The sequence below is a fragment of the Paramormyrops kingsleyae genome, chromosome 13, assembly GCF_048594095.1.
Source record: "Paramormyrops kingsleyae isolate MSU_618 chromosome 13, PKINGS_0.4, whole genome shotgun sequence".
NCBI classification, from domain to species: Eukaryota; Metazoa; Chordata; class Actinopteri; order Osteoglossiformes; family Mormyridae; genus Paramormyrops; species Paramormyrops kingsleyae.
The window spans coordinates 15,336,462-15,364,153 of NC_132809.1; the positions used below are offsets into that span (position 1 = coordinate 15,336,462).

Below are 27,692 nucleotides of genomic sequence, written 5' to 3' on the forward strand. Positions count from 1 at the left end.
CTCAGCGTGCAGCGCCGGCTTGACGCCAGATCTGGGCCAGACCTGTCTTCTATGTGCCTGGGCCACATAGACCAAACCACAATCGGGCCACATCTGGCATGCCATAATGTAAACAGTGCCATCATTGCCAGACTTGGCCCATATCTGGTTGACATACCACTTGCCATGCCAGAACTCATCCAGCAGTGCCGGTTTGATGCCAGATCCGGGCCAGACCTGTCTGCTATGTGGGTTGTGGCCCAAATCAGAAAGTCCACGTCTGGGCCGTCACAGGGCCGTCATTCTTTGCGGTATCTGGGCCAGAGGAAAATGAATACTGTGGGCCAGATCTGGCCCAGAAGAATTTTGCTATCTGGGATGCTTAAACATTTTCCTCTGGCCCAGATACCGCAAAGAATGACGGCCCTGTGACGGCCCAGACGTGGATTTTCTGATTTGGGCCACAACGGGCCCAGTGACGGCCCAGACGTGGATTTTCTGATTTGGGCCACAACGGGCCCAGTGACGGCCCAGACGTGGATTTTCTGATTTGGGCCACAACGGGCCCAGTGACGGCCCAGACGTGGATTTTCTGATTTGGGCCACAACGGGCCCAGTGACGGCCCAGACGTGGATTTTCTGATTTGGGCCACAACGGGCCCAGTGATGGCCCAGACATGGTTCTACCTGATTTGGGCCATAACAGGCCCAGTGATGGCCCAGACATGGTTCTACCTGATTTGGGCCATAACAGGCCCAGTGATGTCATAAACCACAATGGCTACACAATTGATTTCAATAGTTTATTTTTACTATAATTATATTTAATTACACTTCAGTTTAACTTGAACACACAGATGAGGCATTTAAAACACTTTACAACATACAAAATATCAAAAAATATGGCCCTGTAAAACTGATTAATAAAATTTGAAAATTGGGTGGTCGAAAACAGACACAAAGAAAATCCAAAAACAAAACAATGTGAATCAAGTCTCATTTGCCCTTCTTGCCCGTTCCTTCCTTCCTCCATCCCTGTCAGGTGCCAACTGAAGCCACTTCTGGATGTTTTTCTCCGCCTCCTGGTCCGTTGCAGTCCTCGTCAAAGAATTTTTTCTAACAGCAGCTAAAACACACAACACTATTAATGCCACCTGGTTCTAAGGCATTGAAATTAAATCATACCTTCAAGATCAAGACAGCACCCGGAGTTTAGGATAAAACAATTCCAAAACACATACAGTAGTACACAAATAAGGAGATATGAATCATTATATCCATGACAGAATATAAACAAGTAAACAATTTTTAAACAGGGTTATTCATTTCACCGTTTTATTCACAATAACAAGTCAAAGTAATTGTATGCATGTAGGTATGCAATCTGGTCTAATCTCTGTTCTGGTCTGGGGGAAAAAAAAACACACTCATTTGAACTGTAACTGTCCAGAAGGCTGCTATATCGAATACCGCACAGGATTTCATTTATATATATATATATATATATATATATATATATATATATATATATATATATATATATATATATATATATATATATATAACAATAAGATATTTCTAGCACTTGAAATTAAATACACAAAGTCATAAACTGGAACTTGCAGGACTCATTTTTAAGAGTTTCAGATATCACCAGTAACAAAGGAGCAACGGACTGAACTGATGTCCCGCATGAACAGAAAAAAATAGACAAGGTGCCAGTTTGGATTAGAAACAACTTACCTATTACAACTTCTTTCAACATCAAACGCTGGAAGCCAATCTTTCCATTAATCCCTCGCATGTTGATGCTCTTTGCCAGTGTGTTTGTGATGAGTGCGTTCATTATCCGCCACACACTCTCCCTTAACTAGATTTTAAAAATGAACGATAAATCCCAACACACCATTCCAGCTATTCCCGTCAGAATCTTAAACTAAAATCTCTGACTACAACGGCTAAATGGAACTTTAACATTAACTTAAGTATTTTACTTACCACAAACCTCTCGTTATTTTTCAGCAATCGACAGCCGATACATTCAACAACCTCAAACGGAGTACAGTGAGGTGAAGTGACGCCTAACGGACTTTGATTGGTTTAAACTGGAATGTTTCAGGATTGGCCGTTCAGCGTAGACGATCAAATACGCTATAAATATTTTTCAATAGAAAAAGCCCTATACACAAAGTATTCCAAATGGATTTATATTTGTAAAAGACAAGACTTTAGAGAAGATAAACTAATGCTTTCATTTGTTTTTACTTTTCCTTTTTTAAGTAAACATATAAGTCAGAAGAAAAATATTGAATGTTGATATAGTTAAAAATATCCAATATGTTTTAATGGGTTTACAATGTTAAACAAAAAATTATCATATCAGTGGGACTGTACTATTTCAGCAGCTGGAGCTTGGAGTCTTTTTGTATGTCAGCCATTGGCTCTTTATTGTGTTTCTCGTGCTCTTCAGTACAGGTTTTATCCCAAACAGACAGTGCTTAATATATAGTTGAGAGCAGACCCTTCAGCCATAATTTTACGCCAGATGAGGGTCAGGTATGGGACCCAGAATGACATCTTGCAGACCCAGGTGACATCTTGCAGATTTACATATACAACATAGTGAAATGTGAACCTGGTACTCTCATATAGGCCATAGACCAGGGGTCACCAACCTTTTTGAAACTGGGAGCTACTTCACGGGTACTGAGCCATACGAAGGGCTACCAGTTTGATACACTCTCCTTAAATCATGTATAATAAACATGTTTTAAATGCTTTCTTTTAGATATTGCCATTTTCAAATCTATATAAATGCAAATGTGATTAAAGAAGAATAGCAACAGGATAAAATTACATTTCAGACACTGCTCAATGGTGAGTTGTGCTACTGTATTTTTAGAACAGGTCCGCGGGTGACTCATGTGGTCCTTGGGGGCACCATGTTGGTGACCCCTCCTATATAGACTGTAGTCAGAATGATCTTCCATGTTAAGACTAGTTCTGGTTGGAATTTTTTTAGGAATATTTATCTGACATCAGGCCAGAATTTTACGGCAGGTGAGGGCTAGGTACGGCACAAAGCATGTTACCAATGCTGAAATGGATGACTGTCAGCCAAAGTCGTCCGACACGAAAAATGCCGACTGTCAGCCAGAATCCCTTACCGTGCTCAGAACCGTTCTGGCCCACACGAAAAGTGCCGACTGTTAGCCAGAATCGCTCGCCGTGCTTATAACGGTTCTGGCCCACACGGAAAATGGCGATAGTCAGCCAGAATCGCTCGCCGTGCCCAGAACGGTTCTGGCCCAGATGAAAAATGCCAAATGTCAGCCAGAATCGCTCACCGCGCGTAACTGGGAACAGTGCCATCATTGCCAGACCTGGCCCATATCTGGTTGACATACCACTTGCTATACCAGAACTCAGCGTGCAGCGCCGGCTTGACGCCAGATCTGGGCCAGACCTGTCTTCTATGTGCCTGGGCCACATAGACCAAACCACAATCGGGCCACATCTGGCATGCCATAATGTAAACAGTGCCATCATTGCCAGACTTGGCCCATATCTGGTTGACATACCACTTGCCATGCCAGAACTCATCCAGCAGTGCCGGTTTGATGCCAGATCCGGGCCAGACCTGTCTGCTATGTGGGTTGTGGCCCAAATCAGAAAGTCCACGTCTGGGCCGTCACAGGGCCGTCATTCTTTGCGGTATCTGGGCCAGAGGAAAATGAATACTGTGGGCCAGATCTGGCCCAGAAGAATTTTGCTATCTGGGATGCTTAAACATTTTCCTCTGGCCCAGATACCGCAAAGAATGACGGCCCTGTGACGGCCCAGACGTGGATTTTCTGATTTGGGCCACAACGGGCCCAGTGACGGCCCAGACGTGGATTTTCTGATTTGGGCCACAACGGGCCCAGTGACGGCCCAGACGTGGATTTTCTGATTTGGGCCACAACGGGCCCAGTGACGGCCCAGACGTGGATTTTCTGATTTGGGCCACAACGGGCCCAGTGACGGCCCAGACGTGGATTTTCTGATTTGGGCCACAACGGGCCCAGTGATGGCCCAGACATGGTTCTACCTGATTTGGGCCATAACAGGCCCAGTGATGGCCCAGACATGGTTCTACCTGATTTGGGCCATAACAGGCCCAGTGATGTCATAAACCACAATGGCTACACAATTGATTTCAATAGTTTATTTTTACTATAATTATATTTAATTACACTTCAGTTTAACTTGAACACACAGATGAGGCATTTAAAACACTTTACAACATACAAAATATCAAAAAATATGGCCCTGTAAAACTGATTAATAAAATTTGAAAATTGGGTGGTCGAAAACAGACACAAAGAAAATCCAAAAACAAAACAATGTGAATCAAGTCTCATTTGCCCTTCTTGCCCGTTCCTTCCTTCCTCCATCCCTGTCAGGTGCCAACTGAAGCCACTTCTGGATGTTTTTCTCCGCCTCCTGGTCCGTTGCAGTCCTCGTCAAAGAATTTTTTCTAACAGCAGCTAAAACACACAACACTATTAATGCCACCTGGTTCTAAGGCATTGAAATTAAATCATACCTTCAAGATCAAGACAGCACCCGGAGTTTAGGATAAAACAATTCCAAAACACATACAGTAGTACACAAATAAGGAGATATGAATCATTATATCCATGACAGAATATAAACAAGTAAACAATTTTTAAACAGGGTTATTCATTTCACCGTTTTATTCACAATAACAAGTCAAAGTAATTGTATGCATGTAGGTATGCAATCTGGTCTAATCTCTGTTCTGGTCTGGGGGAAAAAAAAAAACACACTCATTTGAACTGTAACTGTCCAGAAGGCTGCTATATCGAATACCGCACAGGATTTCATTTATATATATATATATATATATATATATATATATATATATATATATATATATATATATATATATATATATAACAATAAGATATTTCTAGCACTTGAAATTAAATACACAAAGTCATAAACTGGAACTTGCAGGACTCATTTTTAAGAGTTTCAGATATCACCAGTAACAAAGGAGCAACGGACTGAACTGATGTCCCGCATGAACAGAAAAAAATAGACAAGGTGCCAGTTTGGATTAGAAACAACTTACCTATCACAACTTCTTTCAACATCAAACGCTGGAAGCCAATCTTTCCATTAATCCCTCGCATGTTGATGCTCTTTGCCAGTGTGTTTGTGATGAGTGCGTTCATTATCCGCCACACACTCTCCCTTACATTTGACCCTCCTTTCAGAGCCAGGTAATGGATCTTTAAATGAAAAGGCAGAAAACCATTTAACTGGCTTCTCTACAGTTTAGTCTATCTACAGAGGTAAACATTATAAATAGACAGGACGATTTAAATTATGACCCATTTTGTATCTTCATGGGTTTTACAAGTTTAAAAATAAAGTCTGATAGGGAATACAATTTGATTGTATTATATGACTCTAATGAGGAAAAATGTGCAGCATTTTCTGACAACAGTGGTCTCAAAAACATTGTCTCAAAATATTGGCACCTGCTAAAACGCAAGGAATGTTGTTTTTTACTGTTTTGTTTTTTCTTCTACGGCTCACTTTCCTGGCAAGTAATATTTAAATATTATTTGATTGATACACTTACCAATTGATTTTTGAAGTCGTTATTTCCTAGTCTCTCTTCTAAGTTCTCAAGGGCGTGCACATCAGCAACTGGTAGCAGATCCTGTTCAATACCAGTTTCTTCTTCAGCTATGGATTTTAGACCCTGAACCGTCTTGAATATAGATTTCATTTGTTCCAGCATGATTTCCTGATTTGTCAGGATAGCACGAAGTAGTGCTGGGAGAAAAAAAGTAAACATTTGCAGTCTTGGTAATATGAATTGCAATGCATGACACTCAATCACCATTTATATTTTTATATACTTACAAATGAAGAGATCACACTGTTGCTGATTGGCGCTTGATGACACATGACCTCTCTGGTGCTGATCTGCAGAAACAGTGTATTGTCAGAGTAAGTGGTGCTGGTCCAAAGACACAATCTCTTTGGTGTTGGTCTGGCAAAGTGCATTGGGGAGACATGAACCCTTCACAACGTTCGTCTACGGAAGTACCGTCTCTGTGGGCCTGGTCCGGAGACATGCTGGCTCTGTGATCATGGTCCGGAGAAAAGCTATGTCCCTGTTCTTGGAACACGCCTCTGTGGGCCTGGTCTTTGGACGCATGTCTGTGGACATGCTTTTGCCTTCTGGGGATCTGGTATGGGGATGCACTGCCTTGCCTGTATTGGTTTGGATCATTAACTGCTCTGGACTGAATTATCATGAAATTCATTTATAAAATTTAATCGTATTGGTTTTGAAATGGAGTAATTCTTAACTTTCACAAAAAGTGAGTGAAAAAGAATTTAGCTGTTATCCCGTTACAGAAACATAAAAATGCGGATACAAACCTTGATTTTGCTTTGGAAGAGACAATCCCTTTAGAGCCAAGAGAATGCAAAATTTTTGGTGCAGTAGGCAGCAAACCTAGTCTGTAGCAACATACCAAACACAGCACAAGCATTTTAAACATACACAGGTAGTCAAGATTTGCAAGTCAAATGAATATTAGAAGAATATACATACTTGTTCCTTCCCTTCACTTTTGGCAAGGGTTCTTCCATATCATCTTCTTCTCCAGGTAAGCACACAGGCTTTTGTCTTAAGAACCAGTCATTGTTACAAGGCGCAATTGTCACTTTGTCAACATAATCAAATGGAAAAATAATATCTTACCTCCTTCTTCGTTTGTATTTAACTGGCGAATCCTCACCATCTGTATCAAGGTCTGTGTTGACAACAGCTTCAGGAAGTTTCAAACGTGCCTCATTGTAGTCATCTAAAAAGATGAATTAATGAGCCTTCTCCCTGTTTTTGTTTGAGCAATTTTGACATATGCCTTGTATACATTATACTACTTTTTACATTCAGGTTATGATGGTTGGCGCAGGAAAGCACAGAATCTTGCAGTTCTGTATGCAAATTAGTAAAATGGGTTCTGCTTACATCTAAGCACATGGACCAAATGAGTCTCAAACTATCTCTAAAAGGTGGCTGTAGGAAAGAAAAAAAAAAAACATTGTTTGGTTTGTCAAAATAAATTTTCATTCCTAGTGTGAACAGTGCCAGAATGTCAAAATACAATATACAGAATAGCCAATCACTTCATATTCCTGAACCTTCTCACATGGCAATCTTAAAAAAAAAATGATGTTACGGACTGGAAATGGGAGCCCAACGAACACAATTTGGACTTACAGTCCTTTTTGTTCGTATGTCTGAAAGTTTGTAAGTTGACAGTTCGTAAGTAGAGGAGCACACACACACACACATACACACCCTCACACTATACCACCAACTCATCATTTTTCATAATTCCAATATTAAGTAAAAGTGGTAAATTTGTTGGAGAACTGACCATATTCATACATTTTACGTACAAATACTGTTCCCAAAAACAAACATTTTAAAATATATTTAACAAAACTGAACTTACCTGATGTGAATATAACTTTGACACTGTATGGAGTCCATCCATCACCAGGGCTATCTTGAGCTTTTGTGGACTTAACAATATCTACAGTGTTTGGAGGCCAAAAACACTGTCCATCTCTGACCCAGGTTGAAGGCACCAGTTCCACTTCATTTGTGGCTTCAAATACAACTATATGATACATTTCCTGGAAATAATGAGACCTGAGCTTTACAAAAACATCCAAATAGCAACTAAAGGGAATCAATGCTTCTTGTAACTTTCTCCTTTTGAATGTAGAAGAGGTGCAACAACAAATTTATCATAGAACGGTAGTCTGACATATTTCTGCAATCCTATTTCTAATCTGAAGCATTTGTTAGTCATGGACAAGTCTGAAACAAGGTAAATCCCCAACTCTCTAGAGTCAAATGGATATCCATAAAATGGTTCCTGGGTTCTGTATTCTTTCCCTACAATAAATACTTCCTGTCCATCAACAATTATATTTTCAACTAAAACTATTTTACTTTTCATTCTGACACAGCAATCTCTTTTAGAGATACTCAAAGTCACACCATTCTTGGTCAGTTCCTTGAACTGACATATTTTCCTTGTAAATGACTTTGGCACAGGCCCATCAGTGTGTTCATGCTTACATGCTGTATGTACTTGGACAGATACCTCACCAATACTACTGGCATCAATTTCAGATAATCTCCGGATTGCTTGAGTCAATGGATTGTTTGGCCCCCTAACCATTTTTTTCAGCTGTCCCAAAAATTTTTCAAAAGGGAAACCAGAAATCAAATCCAAATTTCCATGTTGTTTTACATCCTGACTAAGATGTATCAGACCATGCACATTATAAACTAAAAATTCTGGTCCATATAAACTGCTAAAGTGTTCAACAAACCCAACAAGAAGAGAATGTGCAAGGTCATTCATAATGAAACAGTATTCTGGGCTGGCTAAAATGTAAATACCAACTGACAATAACATGAAGTTGTCATAAACTGCAGATTTCAAAACATCCTTAAGAACAACTGGCCCAGTATATAACAAAAACTGACGCAGTTCTGTTGCTTTCCATCTATTTCTCTCAGCCAATGCACGTGGTCTTCTAGCAAACTCTACTGGAATGTAATCCTTTAACCCAACTAGCCTACTTGAAATCAAGGAAGCTTGACTAGAGGATACTCGGCAACGAATAGGGCCAGGTGGACCCATCCACAGGTCAAGAAGACGCCTCATTACCCCTAAACATACCAAGTGCATGTAATCAAGAGGAAATGTAGCAACCATGTCAATATTGACATCAGATAATGGAGAGTGCTCATGGTGGTGTTCTTCATCTATTTTTTGTCTAAAATCCTGATCAGTCCTTAGTGGTGCATTGACCTCTGGGAATGTCATCCGGCTGCCTATTCGTACACCAGTTTGATGGCATTTATCACAACCATGATATGCAGTATGTGATTTAACACCTTTGATAAAAGCTCGAGCTGGAGTGTCACACATAACAGAGGCAATATTCAAAAGTAATGTTTTTCCCATGAAAACAAATCCATTACTCACTGTTTTCAATTCATTCACCAACTGCTGCAAATACTCAGACACAGAATTTGGTTTAGAAGTTCCACAGAAAAGACCAATTACCACCGGTTTCATGCTATGCTCTTGTAACATACCAAGAATTGGCCAAAACTGAGTCTTTGTACTTTTAAAGAGAGGCAGACCATCAAAATTCAACTGCAGTCTAAAGACATGTCTGTCTGGCACAACAGAACACAATTTAGTAAGTATCCTTTGAAATGAATTCAGTATTCCAAAATAGTAGAAAACTCCACCTGCTAAAGTCTCAACCTTAAAGACTGTTTTTGTTTTGAGCAATGTCCGTCCATCTTTTGGCAAAAGAGGATGGTAACATTTCAGAATGGACAGAAGAGCTGATAAAGCCATTAAGGAGATACCAAACTCAATAGCCCAGTCCACCAAAGAATTTCTTAAGTCAGAAACACTATCACTAGAGTTTCCATGTCCCATATCATCCTCATCAGACTCATCAAACCAGTTGTCATAAAAACTATGTTCTCCTTCCTCATCAGCACCCAGCTCATGCTCCCCATCACTAGCAATCAGCATATGGTCATATCCACCAGAAGCTTTACCCGGCAAGCTTTCCTCCATGTTTATTGCAAATGTGGTATTACTTTGCTTGTTTTGTATTGACTCTATAATAATATCTACTTTTTTTTTGGCTCGCTTTCTTGCATTGCTGCGTTCATTGTAGGTCCATGCACCCTCCATAAATACCTGGGACTAGTTCTGCCACCTCAAAAAATGTCAACACTGCCCTGCAAAAAAAAAAAAAAAGCAGTCATTCAATAAAACCAAAAACACGTCATTCATACATCAAATAAGCCACATTTTTTCATTTCAATACTGAATTAATGTATATGAACTGTCAGTCATCACTTACTTAGAATTGTCAATTGTGATCAATTGTCATTGGTGACACACCACAGCAAAATGTGTCCTCTGCATTTAATCCACATGTGACATAAGAGGGGGAACTAATTCAGCCCCAGAGAAGTAGTGCTTTGGGGCAGTACCTTGCTCAGGGTACCTTAGTGGTGCCTTGCTAGTCAAGGATTCGAACATGCAATCTTTTGATTACAAGTGTGCTTCCCTAACCATTAAGCCACCACTGCCCACATTACCATTACTTCATTAACTATTCCACAAATAATATGTATCAAATATAAAATATTATTTTAATAGATCAAAATGACAATTAAATGTCAAAGATTGTGCACTGTTTTGGCCTTTGGGTGTTGTCTGTGCTTTTGTAATTCCATTCATTCAGGCATTGGAACTGACTTTTGAAATTGAAATTTAAGCCAATCAGAAAATAGCATTTCCAGTTGTCGCGCAAGTCTGATCATCAGTTTCAGGTGCGATCTGTCACAGCCTTCGCCTGTTAATTTCAGTGGCGCAAGCTTTATCACTTCTGAGAGATAAATGTCGTGTGGTAGAGGTCTATAGCGGGGCGGGGCGGGATGAAAAATCAGTCCCGCGCAGAACTCTAGTTGGAATAAACGCAGAGCCGCGCCAAAAATTTAAATGTTACCCTATATTTCTCTCATTTTGACTGTGAAATGTTTCTATTGAGACTGTTTAGATATTTTTTAATTCAGGTCTGTAGCCTAATTAGAAACGTTGTTGGTTGTATTTTTGTGGAAAACTGGTTAGCCAAGTCTACCCTTATATAAAAGACATCTTTAATTCGCAGACGGAGTCGTGCCCACATAATATATCCTATTTTTCATAAATTCAGTTAGTTAGGCAACAAATAAATTTGGTACCTTATTTAATTTTTATAAGCCAAGATATAGCATTTAAAATGTGTTCGGTATTTTTGGCCCACCATATACGGGAGCGGGTCGAAATATTACACATTTCTGCGGGAGCGGGAAAGTAAGTCGCGGGAGCGGGATGAAAAATCATGTCGTTACGCTTGATATTGTTGTGCTAAATGCGCGTCCCACGGTCAATACGTGAGACTTAAGAGCTATGCAGATGTAATCTAATGTTAAACATCTCATTAAACTTGAGAGCACTGTAGGTGTTTTGTTATGTCAAGGCGTGTGACTTGTTTGAACCGGCTAATGTTAACGGCAGTTAGCCACCTCTCTTAACTAGATTTTAAAAATGAACGATAAATCCCAACACACCATTCCAGCTATTCCCGTCAGAATCTTAAACTAAAATCTCTGACTACAACGGCTAAATGGAACTTTAACATTAACTTAAGTATTTTACTTACCACAAACCTCTCGTTATTTTTCAGCAATCGACAGCCGATACATTCAACAACCTCAAACGGAGTACAGTGAGGTGAAGTGACGCCTAACGGACTTTGATTGGTTTAAACTGGAATGTTTCAGGATTGGCCGTTCAGCGTAGACGATCAAATACGCTATAAATATTTTTCAATAGAAAAAGCTCCCTATACACAAAGTATTCCAAATGGATTTATATTTGTAAAAGACAAGACTTTAGAGAAGATAAACTAATGCTTTCATTTGTTTTTACTTTTCCTTTTTTAAGTAAACATATAAGTCAGAAGAAAAATATTGAATGTTGATATAGTTAACAAAAATATCCAATATGTTTTAATGGGTTTACAATGTTAAACAAAAAATTATCATATCAGTGGGACTGTACTATTTCAGCAGCTGGAGCTTGAAGTCTTTTTGTATGTCAGCCATTGGCTCTTTATTGTGTTTCTCGTGCTCTTCAGTACAGGTTTTATCCCAAACAGACAGTGCTTAATATATAGTTGAGAGCAGACCCTTCAGCCATAATTTTACGCCAGATGAGGGTCAGGTATGGGACCCAGAATGACATCTTGCAGACCCAGGTGACATCTTGCAGATTTACATATACAACATAGTGAAATGTGAACCTGGTACTCTCATATAGGCCATAGACCAGGGGTCACCAACCTTTTTGAAACTGGGAGCTACTTCACGGGTACTGAGCCATACGAAGGGCTACCAGTTTGATACACTCTCCTTAAATCATGTATAATAAACATGTTTTAAATGCTTTCTTTTAGATATTGCCATTTTCAAATCTATATAAATGCAAATGTGATTAAAGAAGAATAGCAACAGGATAAAATTACATTTCAGACACTGCTCAATGGTGAGTTGTGCTACTGTATTTTTAGAACAGGTCCGCGGGTGACTCATGTGGTCCTTGGGGGCACCATGTTGGTGACCCCTCCTATATAGACTGTAGTCAGAATGATCTTCCATGTTAAGACTAGTTCTGGTTGGAATTTTTTTAGGAATATTTATCTGACATCAGGCCAGAATTTTACGGCAGGTGAGGGCTAGGTACGGCACAAAGCATGTTACCAATGCTGAAATGGATGACTGTCAGCCAAAGTCGTCCGACACGAAAAATGCCGACTGTCAGCCAGAATCCCTTACCGTGCTCAGAACCGTTCTGGCCCACACGAAAAGTGCCGACTGTTAGCCAGAATCGCTCGCCGTGCTTATAACGGTTCTGGCCCACACGGAAAATGGCGATAGTCAGCCAGAATCGCTCGCCGTGCCCAGAACGGTTCTGGCCCAGATGAAAAATGCCAAATGTCAGCCAGAATCGCTCACCGCGCGTAACTGGGAACAGTGCCATCATTGCCAGACCTGGCCCATATCTGGTTGACATACCACTTGCTATACCAGAACTCAGCGTGCAGCGCCGGCTTGACGCCAGATCTGGGCCAGACCTGTCTTCTATGTGCCTGGGCCACATAGACCAAACCACAATCGGGCCACATCTGGCATGCCATAATGTAAACAGTGCCATCATTGCCAGACTTGGCCCATATCTGGTTGACATACCACTTGCCATGCCAGAACTCATCCAGCAGTGCCGGTTTGACGCCAGATCCGGGCCAGACCTGTCTGCTATGTGGGTTGTGGCCCAAATCAGAAAGTCCACGTCTGGGCCGTCACAGGGCCGTCATTCTTTGCGGTATCTGGGCCAGAGGAAAATGAATACTGTGGGCCAGATCTGGCCCAGAAGAATTTTGCTATCTGGGATGCTTAAACATTTTCCACAATTGATTTCAATAGTTTATTTTTACTATAATTATATTTAATTACACTTCAGTTTAACTTGAACACACAGATGAGGCATTTAAAACACTTTACAACATACAAAATATCAAAAAATATGGCCCTGTAAAACTGATTAATAAAATTTGAAAATTGGGTGGTCGAAAACAGACACAAAGAAAATCCAAAAACAAAACAATGTGAATCAAGTCTCATTTGCCCTTCTTGCCCGTTCCTTCCTTCCTCCATCCCTGTCAGGTGCCAACTGAAGCCACTTCTGGATGTTTTTCTCCGCCTCCTGGTCCGTTGCAGTCCTCGTCAAAGAATTTTTTCTAACAGCAGCTAAAACACACAACACTATTAATGCCACCTGGTTCTAAGGCATTGAAATTAAATCATACCTTCAAGATCAAGACAGCACCCGGAGTTTAGGATAAAACAATTCCAAAACACATACAGTAGTACACAAATAAGGAGATATGAATCATTATATCCATGACAGAATATAAACAAGTAAACAATTTTTAAACAGGGTTATTCATTTCACCGTTTTATTCACAATAACAAGTCAAAGTAATTGTATGCATGTAGGTATGCAATCTGGTCTAATCTCTGTTCTGGTCTGGGGGAAAAAAAAAAACACACTCATTTGAACTGTAACTGTCCAGAAGGCTGCTATATCGAATACCGCACAGGATTTCATTTATATATATATATATATATATATATATATATATATATATATAACAATAAGATATTTCTAGCACTTGAAATTAAATACACAAAGTCATAAACTGGAACTTGCAGGACTCATTTTTAAGAGTTTCAGATATCACCAGTAACAAAGGAGCAACGGACTGAACTGATGTCCCGCATGAACAGAAAAAAATAGACAAGGTGCCAGTTTGGATTAGAAACAACTTACCTATCACAACTTCTTTCAACATCAAACGCTGGAAGCCAATCTTTCCATTAATCCCTCGCATGTTGATGCTCTTTGCCAGTGTGTTTGTGATGAGTGCGTTCATTATCCGCCACACACTCTCCCTTACATTTGACCCTCCTTTCAGAGCCAGGTAATGGATCTTTAAATGAAAAGGCAGAAAACCATTTAACTGGCTTCTCTACAGTTTAGTCTATCTACAGAGGTAAACATTATAAATAGACAGGACGATTTAAATTATGACCCATTTTGTATCTTCATGGGTTTTACAAGTTTAAAAATAAAGTCTGATAGGGAATACAATTTGATTGTATTATATGACTCTAATGAGGAAAAATGTGCAGCATTTTCTGACAACAGTGGTCTCAAAAACATTGTCTCAAAATATTGGCACCTGCTAAAACGCAAGGAATGTTGTTTTTTACTGTTTTGTTTTTTCTTCTACGGCTCACTTTCCTGGCAAGTAATATTTAAATATTATTTGATTGATACACTTACCAATTGATTTTTGAAGTCGTTATTTCCTAGTCTCTCTTCTAAGTTCTCAAGGGCGTGCACATCAGCAACTGGTAGCAGATCCTGTTCAATACCAGTTTCTTCTTCAGCTATGGATTTTAGACCCTGAACCGTCTTGAATATAGATTTCATTTGTTCCAGCATGATTTCCTGATTTGTCAGGATAGCACGAAGTAGTGCTGGGAGAAAAAAAGTAAACATTTGCAGTCTTGGTAATATGAATTGCAATGCATGACACTCAATCACCATTTATATTTTTATATACTTACAAATGAAGAGATCACACTGTTGCTGATTGGCGCTTGATGACACATGACCTCTCTGGTGCTGATCTGCAGAAACAGTGTATTGTCAGAGTAAGTGGTGCTGGTCCAAAGACACAATCTCTTTGGTGTTGGTCTGGCAAAGTGCATTGGGGAGACATGAACCCTTCACAACGTTCGTCTACGGAAGTACCGTCTCTGTGGGCCTGGTCCGGAGACATGCTGGCTCTGTGATCATGGTCCGGAGAAAAGCTATGTCCCTGTTCTTGGAACACGCCTCTGTGGGCCTGGTCTTTGGACGCATGTCTGTGGACATGCTTTTGCCTTCTGGGGATCTGGTATGGGGATGCACTGCCTTGCCTGTATTGGTTTGGATCATTAACTGCTCTGGACTGAATTATCATGAAATTCATTTATAAAATTTAATCGTATTGGTTTTGAAATGGAGTAATTCTTAACTTTCACAAAAAGTGAGTGAAAAAGAATTTAGCTGTTATCCCGTTACAGAAACATAAAAATGCGGATACAAACCTTGATTTTGCTTTGGAAGAGACAATCCCTTTAGAGCCAAGAGAATGCAAAATTTTTGGTGCAGTAGGCAGCAAACCTAGTCTGTAGCAACATACCAAACACAGCACAAGCATTTTAAACATACACAGGTAGTCAAGATTTGCAAGTCAAATGAATATTAGAAGAATATACATACTTGTTCCTTCCCTTCACTTTTGGCAAGGGTTCTTCCATATCATCTTCTTCTCCAGGTAAGCACACAGGCTTTTGTCTTAAGAACCAGTCATTGTTACAAGGCGCAATTGTCACTTTGTCAACATAATCAAATGGAAAAATAATATCTTACCTCCTTCTTCGTTTGTATTTAACTGGCGAATCCTCACCATCTGTATCAAGGTCTGTGTTGACAACAGCTTCAGGAAGTTTCAAACGTGCCTCATTGTAGTCATCTAAAAAGATGAATTAATGAGCCTTCTCCCTGTTTTTGTTTGAGCAATTTTGACATATGCCTTGTATACATTATACTACTTTTTACATTCAGGTTATGATGGTTGGCGCAGGAAAGCACAGAATCTTGCAGTTCTGTATGCAAATTAGTAAAATGGGTTCTGCTTACATCTAAGCACATGGACCAAATGAGTCTCAAACTATCTCTAAAAGGTGGCTGTAGGAAAGAAAAAAAAAAAACATTGTTTGGTTTGTCAAAATAAATTTTCATTCCTAGTGTGAACAGTGCCAGAATGTCAAAATACAATATACAGAATAGCCAATCACTTCATATTCCTGAACCTTCTCACATGGCAATCTTAAAAAAAAAATGATGTTACGGACTGGAAATGGGAGCCCAACGAACACAATTTGGACTTACAGTCCTTTTTGTTCGTATGTCTGAAAGTTTGTAAGTTGACAGTTCGTAAGTAGAGGAGCACACACACACACACATACACACCCTCACACTATACCACCAACTCATCATTTTTCATAATTCCAATATTAAGTAAAAGTGGCAAATTTGTTGGAGAACTGACCATATTCATACATTTTACGTACAAATACTGTTCCCAAAAACAAACATTTTAAAATATATTTAACAAAACTGAACTTACCTGATGTGAATATAACTTTGACACTGTATGGAGTCCATCCATCACCAGGGCTATCTTGAGCTTTTGTGGATTTAACAATATCTACAGTGTTTGGAGGCCAAAAACACTGTCCATCTCTGACCCAGGTTGAAGGCACCAGTTCCACTTCATTTGTGGCTTCAAATACAACTATATGATACATTTCCTGGAAATAATGAGACCTGAGCTTTACAAAAACATCCAAATAGCAACTAAAGGGAATCAATGCTTCTTGTAACTTTCTCCTTTTGAATGTAGAAGAGGTGCAACAACAAATTTATCATAGAACGGTAGTCTGACATATTTCTGCAATCCTATTTCTAATCTGAAGCATTTGTTAGTCATGGACAAGTCTGAAACAAGGTAAATCCCCAACTCTCTAGAGTCAAATGGATATCCATAAAATGGTTCCTGGGTTCTGTATTCTTTCCCTACAATAAATACTTCCTGTCCATCAACAATTATATTTTCAACTAAAACTATTTTACTTTTCATTCTGACACAGCAATCTCTTTTAGAGATACTCAAAGTCACACCATTCTTGGTCAGTTCCTTGAACTGACATATTTTCCTTGTAAATGACTTTGGCACAGGCCCATCAGTGTGTTCATGCTTACATGCTGTATGTACTTGGACAGATACCTCACCAATACTACTGGCATCAATTTCAGATAATCTCCGGATTGCTTGAGTCAATGGATTGTTTGGCCCCCTAACCATTTTTTTCAGCTGTCCCAAAAATTTTTCAAAAGGGAAACCAGAAATCAAATCCAAATTTCCATGTTGTTTTACATCCTGACTAAGATGTATCAGACCATGCACATTATAAACTAAAAATTCTGGTCCATATAAACTGCTAAAGTGTTCAACAAACCCAACAAGAAGAGAATGTGCAAGGTCATTCATAATGAAACAGTATTCTGGGCTGGCTAAAATGTAAATACCAACTGACAATAACATGAAGTTGTCATAAACTGCAGATTTCAAAACATCCTTAAGAACAACTGGCCCAGTATATAACAAAAACTGACGCAGTTCTGTTGCTTTCCATCTATTTCTCTCAGCCAATGCACGTGGTCTTCTAGCAAACTCTACTGGAATGTAATCCTTTAACCCAACTAGCCTACTTGAAATCAAGGAAGCTTGACTAGAGGATACTCGGCAACGAATAGGGCCAGGTGGACCCATCCACAGGTCAAGAAGACGCCTCATTACCCCTAAACATACCAAGTGCATGTAATCAAGAGGAAATGTAGCAACCATGTCAATATTGACATCAGATAATGGAGAGTGCTCATGGTGGTGTTCTTCATCTATTTTTTGTCTAAAATCCTGATCAGTCCTTAGTGGTGCATTGACCTCTGGGAATGTCATCCGGCTGCCTATTCGTACACCAGTTTGATGGCATTTATCACAACCATGATATGCAGTATGTGATTTAACACCTTTGATAAAAGCTCGAGCTGGAGTGTCACACATAACAGAGGCAATATTCAAAAGTAATGTTTTTCCCATGAAAACAAATCCATTACTCACTGTTTTCAATTCATTCACCAACTGCTGCAAATACTCAGACACAGAATTTGGTTTAGAAGTTCCACAGAAAAGACCAATTACCACCGGTTTCATGCTATGCTCTTGTAACATACCAAGAATTGGCCAAAACTGAGTCTTTGTACTTTTAAAGAGAGGCAGACCATCAAAATTCAACTGCAGTCTAAAGACATGTCTGTCTGGCACAACAGAACACAATTTAGTAAGTATCCTTTGAAATGAATTCAGTATTCCAAAATAGTAGAAAACTCCACCTGCTAAAGTCTCAACCTTAAAGACTGTTTTTGTTTTGAGCAATGTCCGTCCATCTTTTGGCAAAAGAGGATGGTAACATTTCAGAATGGACAGAAGAGCTGATAAAGCCATTAAGGAGATACCAAACTCAATAGCCCAGTCCACCAAAGAATTTCTTAAGTCAGAAACACTATCACTAGAGTTTCCATGTCCCATATCATCCTCATCAGACTCATCAAACCAGTTGTCATAAAAACTATGTTCTCCTTCCTCATCAGCACCCAGCTCATGCTCCCCATCACTAGCAATCAGCATATGGTCATATCCACCAGAAGCTTTACCCGGCAAGCTTTCCTCCATGTTTATTGCAAATGTGGTATTACTTTGCTTGTTTTGTATTGACTCTATAATAATATCTACTTTTTTTTTGGCTCGCTTTCTTGCATTGCTGCGTTCATTGTAGGTCCATGCACCCTCCATAAATACCTGGGACTAGTTCTGCCACCTCAAAAAATGTCAACACTGCCCTGCAAAAAAAAAAAAAAAGCAGTCATTCAATAAAACCAAAAACACGTCATTCATACATCAAATAAGCCACATTTTTTCATTTCAATACTGAATTAATGTATATGAACTGTCAGTCATCACTTACTTAGAATTGTCAATTGTGATCAATTGTCATTGGTGACACACCACAGCAAAATGTGTCCTCTGCATTTAATCCACATGTGACATAAGAGGGGGAACTAATTCAGCCCCAGAGAAGTAGTGCTTTGGGGCAGTACCTTGCTCAGGGTACCTTAGTGGTGCCTTGCTAGTCAAGGATTCGAACATGCAATCTTTTGATTACAAGTGTGCTTCCCTAACCATTAAGCCACCACTGCCCACATTACCATTACTTCATTAACTATTCCACAAATAATATGTATCAAATATAAAATATTATTTTAATAGATCAAAATGACAATTAAATGTCAAAGATTGTGCACTGTTTTGGCCTTTGGGTGTTGTCTGTGCTTTTGTAATTCCATTCATTCAGGCATTGGAACTGACTTTTGAAATTGAAATTTAAGCCAATCAGAAAATAGCATTTCCAGTTGTCGCGCAAGTCTGATCATCAGTTTCAGGTGCGATCTGTCACAGCCTTCGCCTGTTAATTTCAGTGGCGCAAGCTTTATCACTTCTGAGAGATAAATGTCGTGTGGTAGAGGTCTATAGCGGAGCGGGGCGGGGCGGGGCGGGATGAAAAATCAGTCCCGCGCAGAACTCTAGTTGGAATAAACGCAGAGCCGCGCCAAAAATTTAAATGTTACCCTATATTTCTCTCATTTTGACTGTGAAATGTTTCTATTGAGACTGTTTAGATATTTTTTAATTCAGGTCTGTAGCCTAATTAGAAACGTTGTTGGTTGTATTTTTGTGGAAAACTGGTTAGCCAAATCTACCCTTATATAAAAGACATCTTTAATTCGCAGACGGAGTCGTGCCCACATAATATATCCTATTTTTCATAAATTCAGTTAGTTAGGCAACAAATAAATTTGGTACCTTATTTAATTTTTATAAGCCAAGATATAGCATTTAAAATGTGTTCGGTATTTTTGGCCCACCATATACGGGAGCGGGTCGAAATATTACACATTTCTGCGGGAGCGGGAAAGTAAGTCGCGGGAGCGGGATGAAAAATCATGTCGTGTTACGCTTGATATTGTTGTGCTAAATGCGCGTCCCACGGTCAATACGTGAGACTTAAGAGTAGGGGTGTGCAAAGCAGCCGGTATTTGTATCTGTATTTGTATTTGTTGAGGGGGGAAAAGTATTTGTATTTGTATTCGAGTAAAATTCAAAATAGGCGTAAAAATCCAGTTTTTTTGCGTTGCACTTCTAATTTACGTTATAGTGTAAGTATTCTTTAATTATATCCATTATAATAATTATGGATATGCAGTAGACAGAGTAACTTAAACGTACCATATAACTCCTACAAGTGCATACAATTCGACACAACTACACAAGCATTGTTTTAACCTTTTTAACCAAACGTTAACGTTACTCTGTCAACAGCCTATTGTCTAAATTACCGAGCTAACAGAGCTACGTAAACAGAGCGAACATGAGAGCACCTGACTGCAGACGTCAATAATGCAGCGTAATGGAATAATCTCCCGATCAAACTCCGCTTCCCGAAAGTTATAAACTGCCTCCGGAACCCAGTTAAGGTACAAAAATCTATTCAACAAAAACAGTGATACAGTTAAGTCTTTTTTCGCTCAGCCGAGCCTTCTCTGTTACTGTGTGGAGCAGCCTGTGTCAGTCACCTCTTTTACTTCCCCCCGACTCCTGAACTCACTCACTCACTCATCCGGGCATGCACTGCGGTCTCAAGAGGAAACGCAGCTTTTTGATATAAAGTTTTTCTTGTTCCCGAATACAAATATTTTTTAAAGTATTTGTTCGAAATAAGTATTCGTAAAAAACACATTATTTGTGCTTTTCCGAATACCGTATTCGGGTTCGGCTCCACCCCTACTTAAGAGCTATGCAGATGTAATCTAATGTTAAACATCTCATTAAACTTGAGAGCACTGTAGGTGTTTTGTTATGTCAAGGCGTGTGACTTGTTTGAACCGGCTAATGTTAACGGCAGTTAGCCACCTCTCTTAACTAGATTTTAAAAATGAACGATAAATCCCAACACACCATTCCAGCTATTCCCGCCAGAATCTTAAACTAAAATCTCTGACTACAACGGCTAAATGGAACTTTAACATTAACTTAAGTATTTTACTTACCACAAACCTCTCGTTATTTTTCAGCAATCGACAGCCGATACATTCAACAACCTCAAACGGAGTACAGTGAGGTGAAGTGACGCCTAACGGACTTTGATTGGTTTAAACTGGAATGTTTCAGGATTGGCCGTTCAGCGTAGACGATCAAATACGCTATAAATATTTTTCAATAGAAAAAGCCCTATACACAAAGTATTCCAAATGGATTTATATTTGTAAAAGACAAGACTTTAGAGAAGATAAACTAATGCTTTCATTTGTTTTTACTTTTCCTTTTTTAAGTAAACATATAAGTCAGAAGAAAAATATTGAATGTTGATATAGTTAACAAAAATATCCAATATGTTTTAATGGGTTTACAATGTTAAACAAAAAATTATCATATCAGTGGGACTGTACTATTTCAGCAGCTGGAGCTTGGAGTCTTTTTGTATGTCAGCCATTGGCTCTTTATTGTGTTTCTCGTGCTCTTCAGTACAGGTTTTATCCCAAGCAGACAGTGCTTAATATATAGTTGAGAGCAGACCCTTCAGCCATAATTTTACGCCAGATGAGGGTCAGGTATGGGACCCAGAATGACATCTTGCAGACCCAGGTGACATCTTGCAGATTTACATATACAACATAGTGAAATGTGAACCTGGTACTCTCATATAGGCCATAGACCAGGGGTCACCAACCTTTTTGAAACTGGGAGCTACTTCACGGGTACTGAGCCATACGAAGGGCTACCAGTTTGATACACTCTCCTTAAATCATGTATAATAAACATGTTTTAAATGCTTTCTTTTAGATATTGCCATTTTCAAATCTATATAAATGCAAATGTGATTAAAGAAGAATAGCAACAGGATAAAATTACATTTCAGACACTGCTCAATGGTGAGTTGTGCTACTGTATTTTTAGAACAGGTCCGCGGGTGACTCATGTGGTCCTTGGGGGCACCATGTTGGTGACCCCTCCTATATAGACTGTAGTCAGAATGATCTTCCATGTTAAGACTAGTTCTGGTTGGAATTTTTTTAGGAATATTTATCTGACATCAGGCCAGAATTTTACGGCAGGTGAGGGCTAGGTACGGCACAAAGCATGTTACCAATGCTGAAATGGATGACTGTCAGCCAAAGTCGTCCGACACGAAAAATGCCGACTGTCAGCCAGAATCCCTTACCGTGCTCAGAACCGTTCTGGCCCACACGAAAAGTGCCGACTGTTAGCCAGAATGGCTCGCCGTGCTTATAACGGTTCTGGCCCACACGGAAAATGGCGATAGTCAGCCAGAATCGCTCGCCGTGCCCAGAACGGTTCTGGCCCAGATGAAAAATGCCAAATGTCAGCCAGAATCGCTCACCGCGCGTAACTGGGAACAGTGCCATCATTGCCAGACCTGGCCCATATCTGGTTGACATACCACTTGCTATACCAGAACTCAGCGTGCAGCGCCGGCTTGACGCCAGATCTGGGCCAGACCTGTCTTCTATGTGCCTGGGCCACATAGACCAAACCACAATCGGGCCACATCTGGCATGCCATAATGTAAACAGTGCCATCATTGCCAGACTTGGCCCATATCTGGTTGACATACCACTTGCCATGCCAGAACTCAGCGTGCAGCGCCGGCTTGACGCCAGATCTGGGCCAGACCTGTCTTCTATGTGCCTGGGCCACATAGACCAAACCACAATCGGGCCACATCTGGCATGCCATAATGTAAACAGTGCCATCATTGCCAGACTTGGCCCATATCTGGTTGACATACCACTTGCCATGCCAGAACTCAGCCAGCAGTGCCGGTTTGACGCCAGATCCGGGCCAGACCTGTCTGCTATGTGGGATGTTTGGTTGATAAGTGTGGGCGGGAGCACTTAAGATATTACCCTGACAGATTTTGAGAACCAATCGTCTGAAAAAATGCAACCAAAAGTAAAACCCTCTTACTTTCACAAACCAATGAGTGTGAAAGAATAGATATTTAAGCAAATGTGTACTGTACACCTCTACGGATACCTTTTTCTTTGGTATTAACGATATCGCGCACTTTCCTTCGTGGTCTGAAAAAGGAAACTTTTAAACTTTTTACTGAGTATCCAAGCTTTACTTTTACTATTAGCATTGTGATACTGGAGAAGTTACTTGAGATAGAGTTTTTGTGTCCCTGCAATGGAAATTATTTGAATATAGTATTAACATATGTTAATACTATATTCAAATAATTTCCATTGCAGGGACACAAAAACTCTATCTCAAGTAACCTCTCCAGTATCACAATGCTAATAGTAAAAGTAAAGCTTGGATACTCAGTAAAAAGTTTGGCTATCAGATTATGAAAACAATTTAGCGACATCGCTAATACCACAGAAATAGGTATCCGTAGAGGTGTACAAGACACATTGTCTTAAATATCTATTCTTTCACATTCATTGGTTAATGAAAATAAGATGGTTTTACTTTTGGTTGCAGTCGATTTCAGACGATTGGTTCTCAAAATCTGTCAGGGTAATATCTTAAGTGCTCCCGCCCACTCTTATTAACCAAATGCTTAAACATAACTTTAAACAGTACACTTTCTATCTTAATAAACTTATTCTATTATTGTGCAGAATTTTGTCAATACAACTATTACATTAATTCAGTGCCACCAACTTTGGCCAGCTGACTGGCGTGAGATTTTCAGTTCGAGACAAGTTTGCACACATTTAAATGTATGTTACAGTTTTTGTTAACTTGTAAATAGTATGCAAGTGTCACACCCCGCTCGTCCAATCCTCCTGTGTGCCACGCCCCCTCGTTAACTTCGTGTGGAATCCCTGTGTCATCAGCTGTTTTGAGTCGTTTTCTATTAGTCTGGTGTATTTAAGTCCGCGTCAGAGTACGTTTACCTAGATCTGTCATTGAAGTCTTGTACTGTACCATCATCGCGTGTTATCTGCCTGTTCCATGTTCCTGCTCCGTTTCCCTATTAAATCCCGTATTCCCCGAGCCTTTGTGTTCCTCTCCTGCCTGCCCGGTCCGTGTGCCCAGCAACATCACGACAGATCTAGGGAAACATACTCTGACGCGGACTTAAATACACCAGACTAATGGGAAACGACTCAAAACAGCTGATGCCACAAGGATAACACACGAGGTTAACAAGGAGGCGTGGCACACAGGAGGCTCGGACGAGCAGGGTATGACGGTAAGCTTTGCAAACTACCCCAACACTTTTTATGCAGCTAATTTTAATTTTATAATTGAATAATATAAATTTGCCGTAAGATATCTTGCATGAGCGTGAGAGTCTGAAAGCCTGAGTGTAACGTCAGATGCGTGAGAGTTGGCAGCCCTGCATATAATAGGCCTATATATAAGTCGATCCGCCGGTGGGATGGCTCTGCATGTAGGGGCTAATTGGCATATCCCATCGTTCTCTCTCGTATTGTAAATAGCCCCTTTGTGTTATTGTAGTACTTGTTGTGTTCCCGATTGTCGTGTGTCCGCTTGGGTGTGTCATGTGTGAATCTGGCGTGTCTATATCCATTGTGTAAATTTCCCACCGTTTGTGTGCTTCATTTCCGGGTTTGTTGTCATCTGTGGATGCTTGGTGCCCATGTTTGTCTTTGTTAAGAAAAGTGTTGTTTAAACTTCCTTGTCTTTTAACACTGCACTGATGCCTCCTCTGCTCGATATTGTGTAATTTATATAGGTGAGTATGTAAATTTGCATTATTTAAAATACATAAAGAGACTGAGAACTGGTGTGCATAGCCTTTGGGACACTGACAGTCAGCCAGCCTCTCACTTAGACCCCCACTGATACAGGTGACGATCACACACTCACACTGCCCACCATGCCTGTCGCCTCATTTACTCCTAACACGCATGGTAGACACAAACACACACAGACACACACACAGACACACACACACACACACACATGCACATACCTGCCATTTACAATGATTAACAGTTAATATTACACATGACTTTACAATATAGCATAATGGCATTAGATTACATGGTGACTACAGGGGACTATTTACAAAGGTGTCACCAGTTCAACCTTTCGCAGTAGCCAACGGTACCTCAATGCTATACTGTCCGGGCAGTGAGTCCTCTGTGGCCACGAGGCCCCAAGTCCCCCTCTGTCCTGATCAGTCCCTGCTCCCAGGGTACTCACCACCGGTCCTGGCAGTGGCCGCTCTGAGTTGGCCAGGGCTGGTATGATGCCAGGTGGTCGTGGTGCCTGATGGGACAGTGCACCTAAACAGGGTCCCAGGGCTGGAAGGCCTGTCCCTGGCAGTGGACGTCATATGCCCCCTTGAACTTGGCTGTGACTGCACCCTGATGATCCATGGCCAGTTTGTGCATGATGTGTATGTGCAGGGAGTCCAGTCACAATGTCACCAGCAGCTCTGACTCAGGGGGCAAGCCAAACGCCAAAAAGCCAAACACCAGCCCCAACGGGGTTCATGGCTCACGGCCTAGCATGAAGGCTGCGGCGGTACAGCTGGTACTCTCCTGTTCCACAGCGCGATAAGCCCACAGGATCAGGAGAAGGTGAGCATCCTAGTCACACTGGTGCTCATCCATGAGGATCGGCAGTTGTGTGGCTAGTGTACAGTGAATCTGCTCCACCAGCCCGTCACTCTGAGGCTGAAGGGGGGGTGATGCGGGTCTTCATAATCCCCAGCCGCCGGCAGACTTCACTGAACACCTGCACCTTGAAGTTCCTCCCCTGGTCACTGTGCAGCTCCTCAGGGGCCCTGAACTGGCAAAAGATCTCCTCCAGGAGGTTAGCCACTGTGGTGGTGGTGCTCTGGTTGGGAACCACGTACGCCTCAGACTACTTTGTGAAGTAGTCCATAGCCACGAGTATGTAGCGGTTCCCAGCCGTGGTGCAGGGGAAGGGGCACAGGACATCCCACCTCACACGCTCCATGGGAGCGCCCACTAGGTACAGCTGCAGGGGAGCCCAGGATTGCCGGCTGGGACCCTTCTGAGCCGACCCTGGGTCACAGCAATGCACAAATAGCTCAGTGTCCTGCCGGCAACCGGGCCAGTAGAATCGCTGCCGCAACGATTCTGCTGGCCCATCCCTGACGGCCCTGTGTCCTCAACATGGCAGAGCGCAGGCTCTGGGGCACCAGCAGCTGCAGCAGCTCTCCTGCACCGTTCAGCAGTCAACAGAGCCGATACAGCAGACTCTCGTGCTCTTCCAGGGTGTTCCACTGGGAGTGATCGGCTATGGTTTCTGGGCTGGAGGCCGAGATCACTTCCCAGCCTTATGACCCTTACCATGGGTCGCTGTGCTGCTCCGTGGTGAGCTGCTGATGATTGAAATCCTGGAGGGCTTGGTCTTCCAGTGCATTGCGTACTGCAGCTACTGCCACAGTGAGTTGGTCTTACTCTTCTTCCCAGCAGCAGTGATGGCAACTCTCAGCAGTGCAGAGCCAGCGAGACAGAGCGTCTGCATTTCTGTACAGCTTCCCGGGGCGATGCAGGATAAGAGGGCAGTCTCCCTGCGCTTTCGGGTCGGGGAGAGGTCTCTGACTGTCATTTGCGCTTATGTGCTGAATGACAGTTCGGAGTACCCAGCCTTCTTGGACACCTCCAGTCTCAGGCCCCTTCTGGTTCATGCATACGCAGAGCAATGTTTAAAATAGAACAACATTTAAACAATGTTTAATGCTACACTCAAGCCTCACCAGTCTCAGGACCCCAAATGTGCAAAATGAAGCTGACGGTGCCAACGATGCTGATAATAAGAGGATGACATAGTCTTCATGCTTTGGGTTATGTTATGGTTTCTTGGCTGTACCTGGATTGTTCTGTTACAGATTCAACCTGTTTTTTTAATATATAAATTTTACACTGATCTGTTTGTAGTCTTGAATTCAGTGTTTTGCATGTTTACTCTCCAGGCCTGTAGGACTTCCATAAATCCTTCCATTCATCCATCCATCAATTTTCCATACCCATTTATTCACAGGGGTCTGGATCTCAGAAACAATGGACACAAGCTGCAAGTCTTCTATATTTCTTCATTACAGTTTAACTGACTGATATAAGATGTAATTTCCTCTCTCAGCTCATTCTGGTAAGTCACACAGCAGTAGGTCTTGTATCCGATTTTTACAAACCACCACATTACTGAGCTTCCTCCTTTCTTGGTAAGAAACAAGACATTCATGTGCAGATAGTACGTTATATACAACACAACAGAGCAAACAGGTTACCCAGTACCACAGTAAGGTTTGATGAAAACAGTTTAAAGAATTCATCTTAGAAACAGTCACACAGAACCACATGCATAAAAAAAACAGATTATAAGCAATAAAAAGTTATATACTCCCCACAACAAAATTGTAAAATGTAATTTTTGCACAATTTGCACCAGAGTAGGATGAAGTTTACTAACCCTAAATAATAATTTAATATTTTAAGTGTGGGGCTGTTTTCATGACAGGAAAGTGTGGGAGGGTGCATTTAAAAAAATGTACAGCTTCATCTCCATAAACCAATGAGTATGAAAAAACTGACCCCTGGCCCCTCCCCCCAGCCATAAGAGGCCCCTCCCATATACTAAATACACATAAAGTTATACTATTATTTCTCCCAAGCTCTTGACAGCTA

General features: G+C 40.9%; 2 protein-coding genes across 2 annotated transcripts; both read right to left on the bottom strand.

The window, feature by feature from the left end:
* Positions 1–4,171: 4,171 nt before the first annotated feature.
* On the bottom strand, positions 4,172–11,412 carry LOC140578180 (uncharacterized). The gene is made up of 10 exons (XM_072698261.1): positions 11,338–11,412; positions 7,533–7,716; positions 6,773–6,875; positions 6,623–6,697; positions 6,448–6,528; positions 6,110–6,276; positions 5,923–5,985; positions 5,636–5,832; positions 5,120–5,279; positions 4,172–4,508 (listed from the first exon to the last, which is right to left on the bottom strand). Exons 2-10 carry the CDS (start codon positions 7,711–7,713, stop codon positions 4,372–4,374), a joined length of 1,164 nt encoding a protein of 387 aa, XP_072554362.1. The 5' UTR covers positions 7,714–7,716; positions 11,338–11,412; the 3' UTR covers positions 4,172–4,371.
* Positions 11,413–13,146: 1,734 nt separating this feature from the next.
* Positions 13,147–21,139, bottom strand: LOC140578181 (uncharacterized). The gene is made up of 11 exons (XM_072698262.1): positions 21,078–21,139; positions 18,772–18,812; positions 16,480–16,663; positions 15,720–15,822; positions 15,570–15,644; positions 15,395–15,475; positions 15,057–15,223; positions 14,870–14,932; positions 14,583–14,779; positions 14,067–14,226; positions 13,147–13,483 (listed from the first exon to the last, which is right to left on the bottom strand). Exons 3-11 carry the CDS (start codon positions 16,658–16,660, stop codon positions 13,347–13,349), a joined length of 1,164 nt encoding a protein of 387 aa, XP_072554363.1. The 5' UTR covers positions 16,661–16,663; positions 18,772–18,812; positions 21,078–21,139; the 3' UTR covers positions 13,147–13,346.
* Between the last annotated feature and the right edge of the window lie 6,553 nt (positions 21,140–27,692).

Bases quoted from the DNA above. Each gene is read 5' to 3' on its own strand.
- LOC140578180 (XM_072698261.1), bottom strand. From the start codon at position 7,713: ATGTATCATATAGTTGTATTTGAAGCCACAAATGAAGTGGAACTGGTG. The intron at 6,529-6,622 runs GTATGTATATTC...ATGTTGCTACAG, and splicing joins AAAGTGAAGGGAAGGAACAA to ACTAGGTTTGCTGCCTACTG. The intron at 5,986-6,109 runs GTACTTCCGTAG...CTGTTTCTGCAG, and splicing joins GGACCAGGCCCACAGAGACG to ATCAGCACCAGAGAGGTCAT.
- LOC140578181 (XM_072698262.1), bottom strand. From the start codon at position 16,660: ATGTATCATATAGTTGTATTTGAAGCCACAAATGAAGTGGAACTGGTG. The intron at 15,224-15,394 runs GTTTGTATCCGC...AAACCAATACAG, and splicing joins TCTTCCAAAGCAAAATCAAG to GCAAGGCAGTGCATCCCCAT. The intron at 14,780-14,869 runs GTAAGTATATAA...TTTTTCTCCCAG, and splicing joins ACAGTGTGATCTCTTCATTT to CACTACTTCGTGCTATCCTG.